The 13,889-nt window shown below is 43.4% G+C and overlaps 1 protein-coding gene across 2 annotated transcripts in view; it reads left to right on the forward strand.

Moving 5' to 3' along the window:
• LOC115175756 (RNA polymerase II subunit A C-terminal domain phosphatase) overlaps positions 1 to 13,889 on the forward strand; it is a 112,045-nt gene that overhangs the window by 80,338 nt on the left and 17,818 nt on the right. Inside the window, exon 13 of one of the 2 annotated variants that reach the window (XM_029735238.1) lies at positions 13,192 to 13,430. The exons of the other annotated variant lie outside the window; for it this stretch is intronic. Coding sequence (XP_029591098.1) covers positions 13,192 to 13,327 — 136 coding nt within the window. The 3' untranslated portion in view covers positions 13,328 to 13,430. Of the gene's footprint in view, positions 1 to 13,191; positions 13,431 to 13,889 lie in introns of those variants that run through there. 2 annotated transcript variants of the gene reach the window in all.

Below are 13,889 nucleotides of genomic sequence, written 5' to 3' on the forward strand. Positions count from 1 at the left end.
ATTGTAGACATCCACAAGTCTGGTTCATCCTTGGGAGCAATTTCCATATGCCTGAAGGTGCCACGTTCATCTGTACAAACAATAGTACGCAAGTATAAACACCATGGGGCCATCCAGCTGTCATACCGCTCAGGAAGGATTCGCGTTCTGTCTTCTAGAAATGAACGTACTTTGGTGCTAAAAGTGCAAATCAATCCCAGAACAACAGCAAAGGACCTTGTGAAGATGGGGACAAAAATCGTACATTTTTTGGAGAAATGTCCTCTGCTCTGATGAAACAAAAATAGAACTGGTTGGCCATAATGACCATTTTTATGTTTGGAGGAATAAGAGGGAGGCTTGCAAGCCGAAGAACACCATCCCAACCGTGAGGCATGGGGGTGGCAGCATCATGTTGTGTGGTACTTTGCTGCAGGAGGGACTGATGCACTTCACAAAATAGATGGCATCATGAGGCAGGAAAATTAAGTGGATATATTGAAGCAACATCTCAAGACATCAGTCCGGAAGTTAAAGCTTGGGTCTTCCAAATGGACAATGACCCCAAGCATACTTCCAAAGTTGTGGCAAAATGGCTTAAGGACAACAAAGTTAAGGTATTGGAGTGGCCATCACAAAGCCCTGACCTCAATCCTATAGAACATGTGTGGGCAGAACTGAAAAGGCTTGTGCGAGCAAAGAGGCTTACAAACCTGACTCAGTTACACTAGCTCTGTCAGGAGGAATGGGCCAAAATTCACCCAACTGATTGTGGGAAGCTTATGGAAGGCTGCCCAAAACGTTTGACCCAAGTTAAACAATTTAAAGGCAATGCTACTAAATACTACTTAAGTGTATGTAAACTTCTGTCCTACTGGGAATTTGATGAAATAAATAAAAGCTGAAATAAAATGATTTATCTACTATTATTCTGACATTTCACATTCTTAAAATAAAGTGGTGATCTTAACTGGCCTAAGACAGGGACTTTTTACTAGGATTAAATGTCAGGAATTGTGAAAAACTGGGTTTAAATGTATTTGGCTAAGTTGTATGTGTGTTAGATATATACTCAGCAAGAAAAGAAACGTCCTCTCACTGTCAACTGCGTTTATTTTCATGAAATTTAACATGCGTAAATATTTGTATGAACATAAGATTCAACAACTGAGACATAAACTGAACAAGTTCCACAGACATGTGACTAACAGAAATTGAATAATGTGTCCCTGAACAAAGGGGGGGGGGGGGTAAAATCAAAGTAAGTCAGTATCTGGTGTGGCATTAAGATCTGCAGTGCATCTACTCCTCATGGACTGCACCAGATTTGCCAGTTCTTGCTGTGACATCTTACCACTCTTCCACCAAGGCACCTGCAAGTTCCCGGACATTTCTGTGGGGAATGGCCCTAGCCCTCACCCTCCGATCCAACAGGTCCCAGTCGTGCTCAATGGGATTGAGATCCAGGCTCTTCGCTGGCCATGGCAGAACACTGACATTCTTGTCTTGCAGGAAATCAAGCCCAGAATTAGCAGTATGTCTGGTGGAATTGTCATGTTGGAGGGTCATGTCAGGATGAGCCTGCAGGAAGGGTACCACATAAGGGAGGAGGATGTCTTCCCTGTAACGCACAGCGTTGAGATTGCCTGCAATGACAACAAACTCAGTCCGATGATGCTGTGACACACCGCCCAGACCATGACGGACCCTCCACCTCCAAATCGATCCCACTCCAGAGTACAGGCCTCGGTGTAATGCTCATTCCTTCGACCGATAAACGCGAATCCGACCATCACCCCTGGTGAGACAAAACCGCGACTCGTCATTGAAGAGCACTTTTTGCAAGTCCTGTCTGGTCCAGCGACGGTGGGTTTGTGCCCATAGGTGACGCTGTTGCGGTGATGTCTGGTGAGGACCTGCCTTACAACAGGCCTACAAGCCCTCAGTCCAGCCTATTGCGGACAGTCTGAGCACTGATGGAAGGATTGTGCGTTCCTGGTGTAACTCGGGCAGTTGTTGTTGCCATCCTGTACTTGTCCCGCAGGTGTGATGTTCAGATGTACCGATCATGTGCAGGTGTTGTTACACGTGGTCTGCCATTGCGAGGATGATCAGCTGTCCGTCCTGTCTCCCTGTAGCGATGTCTTAAGCGTCTCACAGTACGGACATTGCAATTTATTGCCCTGGCCACATCTGCAGTCCTCATGCCTCCTTGCAGCATGCCTATGGCACGTTCACGCAGATGAGCAGGGACCCTGGGCATATTTCTTTTGGTGTTTTTCAGAGTCAGTAGAAAGGCCTCTTTAGTGTCCTAAGTTTTCATAACTGTGACCTTAATTGCCTACCGTCTGTAAGCTGTTAGTGTCTTAACGACCGTTGCACAGGGGCATGTTCATTAATTGTTTATGGTTCATTTACAATTTAGATCTATGAAGTTATTTGGATTTTTACTTTACTGAAATACAGGGTTCTGAAAAAGGGACGTTTCTTTTTTTTTGTGTGTGTGTGTGTGTGTGTGTGTGTGTGTGTGGATAGATGATTTATAAAGCCAGGCACATTTAAAAGTTAGGCTATTGATTACAGAAGTAATTAAATTGGTTTCCTCTCCTCACTTTTCTTAGACAATTAAGTCAAGGGCTATTTTCTTGTCTCCTAACTCCACTGCTGCCTCCGCCACATCGTTCTTAACACCAATATGCAGGGTAACTTTGCTATTATGCACATAGCAACATGGTCTAGGAAAAGGCGCCAATTCAACAGCACCACACTGATTTTTCAGAACCGTGTACTGCGACCGCTATCGTTTGCGGGAGAAAGCACGTTTCTTATAAAATAAGATTTTTATTAGTGTGCACCATTGTTCTTATGTAATATAACCATATACAATTTCAGTAGCTCATGTCTTAGAGTGATTGACTGTACCATCCCCACGGCCTCCACAATTATTTATTTTTGCACCAAGAAATCTTGGTCGATCAAACAATCGACCGGTTGACGAAATGCTGTCAGCCTTACTAGTTACCGGTATGCTCACCACCACTGGGGACCAACAAACTCCAACCACCTGTCCAGCATGATAGGGTCCTACTGCAGGGCATGCAAACCATAAGTTGTTGGCTGTGCATCCTGCTGGAAGCATACATTGCATGGTCAATCCGTATAGGGCTTTTCAGTCTCAAATGGCATTGAACGCATTGGTTTGGGGCGATGAAACAACAGAGACCCATTCGATAAAGCGAAACGAAGTGGGCGGAGGGGTGATTTGCATGTGGTGCTTTGCAAAAGGGGGCATGATTTGTTGACATAATTGAAATCCAAACCAAAACCTTAATTTACTCGTTGTGGCACACTGAGGTTTCAAACTCAGAGACTGACTTTATTGACAAAATTATCCTATTTACACTTTTGTAGTCAATTTTGACACTGGAATAAATGTTTCTGACTCATATCGATGATACAGGCTGTTTTCAAAGGGATTAGTTGTTTTTTTAGGGGCAGTCGCCAGCCCTGTAAAGGAATGAGTAGTAGCCCTACAGTCTACTAAACTCTACGACTAACGTTACTCTCTCTGCTCACCAAATCGTGTTTGTGTGTGCGGTCCTCTCATCTCTTTGATGGCGGGTCTTTTCAAGGTCCCTGTCCCAGCTGTCAGTCTAGCCGCCTGTCATTTCCTGATTTCTGTGTCTCCAGCAGACCCCGCCCCCTACTGGGAATCAAATCAAATCAAATTTATTTATATAGCCCTTCGTACATCAGCTGAAATCTCAAAGTGCTGTACAGAAACCCAGCCTAAAACCCCAAACAGCAAGCAATGCATGTGAAAGAAGCACGGTGGCTGGGAAAAACTCCCTAGGAAAAACTCCTGAGAAAGGCCAAAAACCTAGGAAGAAACCTAGAGAGGAACCAGGCTATGAGGGGTGGCCAGTCCTCTTCTGGCTGTGCCGGGTGGATATTATAACAGAACATGGTCAAGATGTTAAAATGTTCGTAAATGACCAGCATGGTCAAATAATAATAATCATAGTAATTGTCGAGGGTGCAACAAGCACGTCCGGTGAACAGGTCAGGGTTCCGTAGCCGCAGGCAGAACAGTTGAAACTGGAGCAGCAGCATGGCCAGGTGGACTGGGGACAGCAAGGAGTCATCATGCCAGGTAGTCCTAGGGCTCAGGTCCTCCGAGAGAAAGAAAGAAAGAAAGAGAGAATTAGAGAGAGCATATTTACATTCACACAGGACACCGGATAAGACAAGAGAATACTCCAGATGTAACAGACTGACCCTAGCCCCCCGACACATAAACTACTGCAGCATAAATACTGGAGGCTGAGACAGGAGGGATCAGAAGACACTGTGGCCCCATCCGATGATACCCCCGGACAGGGCCAAACAGGCAGGATATAACCCCACCCACTTTGCCAAAGCACAGCCCCCACACCACTAGAGGGATATCTACAACCACCAACTTACCGTCCGAAGACAAGGCCGAGTATAGCCCACAAAGATGTCCGCCACGGCACAACCCAAGGGGGGGGCGCCAACCCAGACAGGAAGACCACGTCAGTGGCTCAACCTACTCAAGTGACGCACCCCTCCCATGGACGGCATGGAAGAACACCAGTAAGTCAGTGACTCAGCCCCTGTAAAAGGGTTAGAGGCAGAGAATCCCAGTGGGAAGAGGGGAACCGACAAGGCAGAGACAGCAAGGGCGGTTCGTTGCTCCAGCCTTTCCGTTCACCTTCACACTCCTGGGCCAGACTATACTTAATCATAGGACCTACTGAAGAGATAAGTCTTCAGTAAAGACTTAAAGGTTGAGACTGAGTCTGCGTCTCTCACATGGGTAGGCAGACCATTCCATAAAAATGGAGCTCTATAGGAGAAAGCCCTACCTCCAGCCGTTTGCTTAGAAATTCTAGGGACAATTAGGAGGCCTGCGTCTTGTGACCGTAGCGTACGTGTAGGAATGAAGACCAATGCCAATACAGAGCAGGGATTGGTTCTTCTGGTAGACCTTAGCCAATCACTGAGCAGAATCAACCTCCTTTAGCGAGTTATATACTGTAGCCTTCAAACTCCATTCATTTGTCCACCCTTGTAAAGCTAGCTATTGCTCAAGCTGTTCCCAATTTGACTGAAACGTAAGCATTTTAAGTCAGTATTTCTGTCTCCATGTTGTTAGTAATAATAATCATTCCTTTGCTCCACTGTGAGCTGTAGTCTCCTCCAGGGTAGAGGAGAGGGACCTGCTATCTCCTCATACACACGTTGGTAAGCTCATTTAAAACAACCGTGTGTGGTTTAGCTTATTTAACACCAAATCCACCCTCCCTTTCCACATAAGAGAGGGTCTGCTGTTCTATTCTTCTGTTTCTCATTTAGCCTTGTGAATGTATTACACCAGCCACAAATGAGTGACTTGTGTTGAGCGACACCCCAGAGCAGCTACGGTAGCTAACTATGTGCTGTAATGGGTTACTTCATGTTAATTGATGTCTATTTCAATTTCGGGTTTGATGTGTTTTTGTGTGGACCCCAGGAAGAATCGCTGCTATTTCGGCAAAAGCTGATGGAAACCCGAATAAACCAATAAATAAATATTGAAAGCATCAGACTTCTTGCTATGATGATATGATGTAGACATCATCAAAACACTGCGTGCTGCTTTCGGTCTTCCGCAGCATATTAGTTTTGAATTAATCAAAATTAATCTCCTGCATTAATTGGCTGGCATTATGCAAAACTAAGCTAAGCGTTAATATAGATGAAAGAGACGTTAAAGTGGGACACGTCTCAACAGATCTCAAGCTTAAAACACTGTGCTCATCATACTGTTGCTCAAGCTATTCTCTTGATAATTAGCTATCCAGGTTTAGGGTTTTAGTGCTGTGAGTTACTGTTGAAAAGTAAAGGTAGTGATCCAGAAGGAATGAGACATTATTAGATATACAGTATGTTGTTGATTTTTCTCTACAATAGCAGGACAGTACGGTTAGTAAGAATGATTGGGGTTGGGCGGAATCATGCAACATTTGTATATTGTTCTATGTACAGTACCAGTCAAGTGTGGACACATCTAGTCATTCCAGGGTTTTTCTTTATTGTTACTATGTTCTACATTGTAGAATAATAGTGAAGACATCAAAACTATGAAATAACACATATGGAGTCATGTAGTAACCAAAAAAGTACTAAAAACATCTAAATATATTTTAGAATCTTCAAAGTAGCCACCCTTTGCCTTGATGACAGCTTTGCACACTCTTGGCATTCTCAACTTCATGACGAATGCTTTTCCAAATGCTTTTTTTATTTTTTATTATTTAACCTTTATTTAACTAGGCAAGTCACAAATTGTTATTTACAATGACAGTCTAGGAACAGTAGGTTAACTGCCTTGTTCAAGGGCAGAACGACAGATTTTTACCTTGTCAGCACGGGGATTCGATCTAGCAACCTTTATGTTACTGGCTCAACGCTCTAACCACTAGGCTACCTGCCATCTTGAAGGAGTTCCCACATATGCTGAGCACTTGTTGGCTGCTTTTCCTTCACGCTGCGGTCCAACTCATCCCAAATCATCTCAATTGGGTTGAGGTCAGGTGATTTTGTGGAGGCCAGGTGATCTAATGCAGCACTCCATCACTCTCCTTGGTCAAATACCCCGTACACAGCCTGGAGGTGTGTTTTGGGTCATTGTATTGTTGTTAAACAAATGATAGTCCCACTAAGCGTAGACCAGATGGGTTGGCGTATTGCTGCAGAATGATGTCATAGCCATGCTGGTTAAATGTGCCTTGAATTCTAAATACATCGCAGACGGTGTCACCAGCAAAGCACCATCATACCTCCTCCTCCTCCACAAAGTTTTGGTTCCAAAATTCCAATGGACAGATTTCCACCGGTCTAATGTCCATTGCTCGTGTTTCTTGGCCCAAGCAAGTCTCTTCTTCTTATTGGTGTCCTTTAGTAGTGGTTTCTTTGCAGAAATACGACCATAAAGGCCTGGTTCTCGCAGTCTCCTCTAAACAGTGCAAAGCTGTCATCAAGTCAAAGGGTGGCTACTTTGAAGAATCTAAAATGTATTTTGATTTGTTTAACACTTTTTTGGTTACTACATGATTCCATATGTGTTATTTCATAGTTTTGATGTCTTCACTATTATTCTACAATGTAAAAAATAGTAAGAAATAAAGAAAAATCCTGGAATGAGTAGGTGTCCAAACTTTTTACTGGTAGTGTATGTCAACAGATGGCTAGCTCATCACTATTTAGATAACTTTTGTGTGAACTTTGCTGTAAACACTCATGGAGCAAACCACGCCATGCTTGTAATGTACTGTATTGTACTAGGGTGCTTTTCTGTATCGTCATTGCCTTCCTTTCCTTCCCAACCAACTCAGCCCTCAGGAGTAGAGGGGGTTTGTTATGTAATGTAATGCAGTATTTAGGTTTTAGGTGCTGCATGCCCTACTTAGCTACTGTATTTCTCCTCACGGTGTCTGCATCAGTTAGGAGGACCACACTGTATCAGTTTGGATGATCACAATGCATCTGTATCAGTTGGATGATCACAATGCATCTGTATCAGTTTGGATGATCACAATGCATCTGTATCAGTTTGGATGATCACAATGCATCTGTCTCAGTTTGGATGATCACAATGCATCTGTCTCAGTTTGCATGATCACAATGCATCTGACTCAGTTTGGATGATCACAATGCATCTGTCTCAGTTTGGATGATCACAATGCATCTGTGTCAGTTTGGATGATCACAATGCATCTGTGTCAGTTTGGATGATCACAATGCATCTGTGTCAGTTTGGATGATCACAATGCATCTGTGTCAGTTTGGATGATCACAATGCATCTCTCTCAGTTTGGATGATCACAATGCATCTCTCTCAGTTTGGATGATCACAATGCATCTGCGTCAGTTTGGATGATCACAATGCATCTGTCTCAGTTTGGATGATCACAATGCATCTGTCTCAGTTTGGATGATCACAATGCATCTGCCTCAGTTTGGATGATCACAATGCATCTGTCAGTTTGGATGATCACAATGCATCTGCGTCAGTTTGGATGATCACAATGCATCTGTCTCAGTTTGGATGATCACAATGCATCTGCCTCAGTTTGGATGATCACAATGTATTTATGAGGATCCACAGTTTCATCTGAGTCAGAGCATAATAAATGCACTTATATAGAGAATCATTATGAACATATTTACCAGAACTTATCCACTGAATCAGTATGAACATATTTACCAGAACGTATCCACTGAATCAGTATGAACATACTTACCAGAACTTATCCACTGAATCAGTATGAACATATTTACCAGAACTTATCCACTGAATCAGTATGAACATATTTACCAGAACTTATCCACTGAATCATTATGAACATACTTACCAGAACTTATCCACTGAATCATAATCAACATATTACCAGAACTTATATACAGTGTATCATAATCAACCAAGTAGAACGATTAATACAGAGTGAAACATTTTCATAATAAATAAACATGTTGGGCATGTATGCCTTTTCTTTTGGGTAAAATAAAACTACGGAGACAGCGGGTTATTGACATTTTGCTGCTGCTTTGGGCTTCTTCACTCTGCTCGGTGCAGAACTAAAACACAGAGACAGGCTGTCATCAGCTTTCTCTACCTTTTGTCAAATGTGTTCCTTTGACTGGCCAGACGAGGCAAATATATCGCAGCAGCATGCTTTGGCTGTTTTCTGTCACTCTTTCTCTGGTTCTTTCTGTCATCGGGTGGCAGGTAGCCTAGCGTTAAGAGCGCTGGGCCAGTAATTAAAAGGTTGCTGGTTCTAATCCCCAAGCCGACTAAGTGAAAAATCGGTCTGTGCTCTTCAACAAGGCACTAAACCCTATTGGCTCCTGTAAGTCACTCTGGATAAGAGCATCTGCTAAATGACGACTAAAATGTAAAAAATATTTATTTTTCTTTCACTCTCTCCATCTTCCCTCTCCACCTTCACATATGTTTTATTCTCTCTTTATTTTGCCTCTCTCCCTTCCTCCCTCCCCCTCCTCCCTTCCTCCCCTCCCTCCCTAAGCTGTAGCTAGTGTTGCTACAGAGAGATGTGCATGTCTGGCACTCTGCCCTCTGTACAGGGGATTAACTAAACGCCTCATATTCATGTTCTCATGAAAAATAGAATTTAAAATATGAATGCTCCTCATTTACATATTTATCTCCCACCCCCCCCCCCCAAAAACATCCATACAAAGTGAAACGTGGATCACCTCAGGGGTTTCTATGCGGTGTTATATAATTGGTGGGATAGCTAATGGTTTTTGTATGTTCTCCTCTGTTCCTGAATTAAACTGGCCCACATCCCTTTTAGTGCTGTTAGTGAAGGAAATTGTTTATCAGGGACTGTCCCGTACTAAATACGTAGGTGTTGGGGTCTGCGTCCAGTACCGGGATGTAGTCTTTAAGCGTATGCATACTGTAGCTCTTACTTAATCACAATGCTTCAAACGTGGGACTTAATACACAGCAAATTAATGAATTCAGAAGAGCCACCTCATGTCACTTTGGATAGGTTGTGTATTTCAATGGGACTTCCAAACCATTTTGGGAGAACTTTTAATTGATTGGTTTGTATTAATTGAAAAGAAACTGGATGTGATGTCTTTAAGCGTATACGGTTCTTTCTGAAGTGTTAGGCCTGCCGTTAACGGGCTGAAATAAGAATGCAGCTCACGAATCTACTTCCTCATCTTAATCACTTTACATGAGTTCTCTAACGAGAGAGAGTTACCCGCTGCATTCATCTTGTCGAACACAAATGTTTGAGTTCAAATGAGTTTTTCAGCTTAATTTCGCAGCATGATGATGTACAGCACATCAGACTTGTTTCCCATGATCATTTTTCCCTTTCCTCTGTGTAATGAAAGGCAGAATGCAATAGAGCCAAACTGCATCACTGGTCTCAGTCTTCCACCCATAACTTTATATCATCCGCTTTCTCTAGAAATGTCTCTTATGGTCCAGTTGAGTTAGATTTGTAGAGGCTCTGGAATGGTTTGTTCAGCATCAATGCTTTACTACGACAGAGACTCATGTGGCTAGTCAAGTCTTTCCTCACTATGAAGAGAACAGCGTTTCAGTCAGGGAGTCTAATAAACCGCATTAATGTTGAAACGAAATCAATTTACTAAATCATTACACCACTCATGGTAAAGCTCTGGTTGGTGCATTTTCAAAAATATTCCCTCTAAGGAGAAATGAGCAACATCAATTTCTAATTGAAGATATTACCTGGAATAGTGGTGTGAATCGTCAGCTAACATATTTAAATAGGGTTCATCCCCACAAGACTACAGTACTGTTAGACTACTGTAATAGTAACTGTAACTCTCAGATAAGACGCTAAGAACAGGATAAACCATGTTGAATTGTTTGTCTTCACGTGTTTTCCTTATTACTACTGTAAAAGTCCAAGCTCTCACATCTTGCTTTCCCTGCCAGGAGTTCTATTGTCAACGCTCCGCTACGATTATGTCGATATTCCACAGTATAAAGGAAACTCTGCAGGTGACTGACGCTTCAAAGGAAGAGGAAATCGTTTTGAAAAACAACAACAACTAATTAAAATGAGTTTGTAAAAGTGGTGCGTCAGCACTTTTACCGCAATACTTATGCTCACATTGTTGTGCTGTTGATTTAATTGAATCCTATGTGTTCTATGTGTACTCTAGGTACACCCAGTGTGTTGTTCGGGGCTTTGCTGTGATGCGTTAGGTACAAATATTCTCTGTCAGCCTTTACTGCTACGGTTGATTCAATACCGCTGGTTGTTCAGTGAGCAACCCTCCCATTCCCTCCCTTTCTAGAGCTTTTACTGCCCAGAGCTGCTGTTCAGATGGAAGGTCGGAGGAAAGGTGTGGAGGAATGTATACAGGTAGTTAGAAGGTCAGCCGTCAAATAGAGTGTTCTGGGAGAGGCAGCTAAGATGAGAATTATCTTTGTACAGGAAGTGTGTGCGCGTGCGGGAGAAAGCTTGTGTGTAAGCCTGTCGTTGCTCAATCACTGCTTTGCCCACAGAACATGTCTCGTGTACTAATGAATCCTGTAAAGATGAGAGAAGGAGAGCATTTTCCCTGGGGATGTTTTAGCAGGTAACACACAGCCTTGCTCTGTGTGTACGCGGCCCCCAAAGAGAACTGTGGTCCCTCATGATTAGTTCAGATGTTTTGTGGCCCTCGCCCCAATCAAAGTGTCCCATCCCTGCCCTATTTAGTGCATTTATTTTGACTAGAGCCCTATAAGAAAGAGGGTATCATTTTGAGACAAACTGAGCCTCCTGAACCCTGCACGGTGCTGCTGCCCCAAGCAGCTGCCAGAGACGGGATGCTCTTTTTCTCACCAGAGCTGCAGAGCAAACCAGGGGCCTGCAGCAGACCAGGGTAGCCCAGCAGGAAGATGTAGTATAGCGCTAGGCAGCATGTCCAAACTTATTCACACTGCTAGCCAGGCGCTCCTTCTCTCCTTCTGAGTTGTGTTGCTGTAGGATTGGCAGAGCTGTATGCGGGGGAGGAGAGAGAGATGAGGCAGTCTGACTGTGAGAAATGGAATGCTTACTAAGGCTTTTCACAAATACTAAAAAGGAAGAGACAAAAGTGCACAAAGAAGAAAACTGCAAGTAATCCGACCTAGTTTCCAGTATTATTCTCTTCTCTCTCTGTTCCAAGCCGTGGTGCAGGAAGCAGATTCCCTTTTCCCCCTCTTAATTAACCCTATCATTAAAGAGACCCCAGCTAAAATCGGCTTTTCATTTGTCTGCATGTCCAGCCCTTATATTTAGCCTCATAATGAAGTGTTTTACCATGTTCTTTTCAGGACAACCAGGGCTACAAGTAAAACACAAAGCAATTTGACATAAACAGTTACATTTATGAGTTTTATTGACAAATGTCAATAAAAAAATGTCTGCCAAAGCAAAAACCTAATAAAAAGGAATTTATATGAATGCTGTAAGTACAGAAAGGGTTTGCTCAGTGGGAAATGGATATCCAACGTAGTCAGGGACAACTCTGTGGAGTTTGTGACAGACACTATGTCCTGGTATTTCCTATGATCTTCTATGTAGAAGAACCCCTTACCCTTAGACTGTGTAGCTTATGAGCGTCATAGAGCAAAACATGTTCCACATGTCGTGTCTCAGCTTTTCATAGTTTGTAGCTCAAATCATTCTGACTCTACAGACACCTTCAGGTGGCAGGCCAGGTTACTCATTACACAAGTGGGATTCACCGAACCACCTCCAATGCACATGATTGGGCCACATATCAAGGAAGGACAGTATGCGATTTCTCCTTCCCACATGGTCAGTGGGAGCTTGCCATTAGTATGACTGGTGGCGCCATGGTGACTGTAGAGAGGACTGTCTGATACCATGGTGTAGAGGAGAGTGTCAGAGAGCCCATGGTGACTGTAGAACAGTGTCTGTCAGAGCCCTCATTAGAGAATGACACATCACACATGGCAGAACAGGGCAATTAGCTGTCTGATGAAGGACACCTCAGAACTCAGAGACCAGGCTGCTCATTTAACCAGCTCTGGTCTCCACCTGGCTGGGGTGTGTTGAAGTAGCAGGGTGGTGGTGGCGGGGGGCATGTTCTTGGCTGAGTGGTGTTATAGGCTGGTGGTAGAAGGGTGGGTGGTTACCACTCAGACGGTACTGTCATTATCTCTACAAGTCTTATGTCTGAGAATATACCGTTTTCCCATCGTCGTTCTCTTTCCAATGTTTACTTGGTTATTTTTTTTAAGTCCTCTTTGTAATCTGCCCTCCCGAGTGGCGCAGCGGTCTACAGTGCTAGAGGCGTCACTACGGATCCGGGTTCGAACCTGGGCTGTATCACAACCGGCCGTGATCGGGAGTCCCATAGGGTGGCGCACAATTGGCCCAGCGTCGTTAGGGGAGGGTTTGGCCGAGGGCCTTTACAAGTAGGCCGTCATTGTAAATAAGATTTTGTTCTTAACTGACTTGTCTAGTTAAATAAAGGTAAAATAAATACATCTAATCTGAGCAGCATTCTGTTGATGTGTTATTTTGCCAGTTTCACCACCTGCGTGAGCTACTGAGTACTGAAGTTGAAAGAAACTCTTTCAGGTCAGCGTCTGAGATTGGATCTAAGTATATGTCTTGGTTCCTGTTCTCTCAGAGCTATTGATGTGAAGCAGCTCCCAACTTGGCCACCAGGAGAAAAGTTCATTTTGAAAACGCAACTCTGCAAGGTCAGTTCGTCCTGCTTCATCTTCTGGCTTGCTGGGCTTTTTCTCTCTTCTGCCTACTGTTAAAGTGAGAGTAGTGAGTGTTTCTTGTGGTATCAAACATTTTCTGTCAGGTCACAGGGTCAGACTGTTTCAAAAACAAAAACTGCCTGCTCTGTACTGTATCCTCCTATATAATAATATATACTGAACAAAAATATAAACGCCACATGTAAAGTGTTGGTCCCATATTTCATGAGCTGATCCCAGAAATGTTCCAGAAGTACAAAAATGCCTATTTCTCAGTCTTGTGCACAAATGTGTTTACATCCCTGTTAGTGAGCATTTCTCCTTTGCCAAGATAATCCATCCACTTGACAGGTGTGGCATATCAAGAAGCTGATTAAACAGCATGATCATTACACAGATGCACCTTGTGCTGGTGACAATAAAAGGCCACACAACACAATGCCACAGGAATGTCCATCAGAGCTGTTGCCAGAGAATTTGTTAATTTCTCTACCATAAAGGACATCCAACATCGATTTAGAGAATTTGGCAGTACATCCAACCAGTCTCAGAACCGCAGTCCACATGTAACCACGCCAGCCCACTTCCACATCCGACTTCTTCACCTGCGGGATTGTCT

This window comes from Salmo trutta, chromosome 36 (genome assembly GCF_901001165.1).
Source record: "Salmo trutta chromosome 36, fSalTru1.1, whole genome shotgun sequence".
Classification (NCBI taxonomy): Eukaryota; Metazoa; Chordata; class Actinopteri; order Salmoniformes; family Salmonidae; genus Salmo; species Salmo trutta.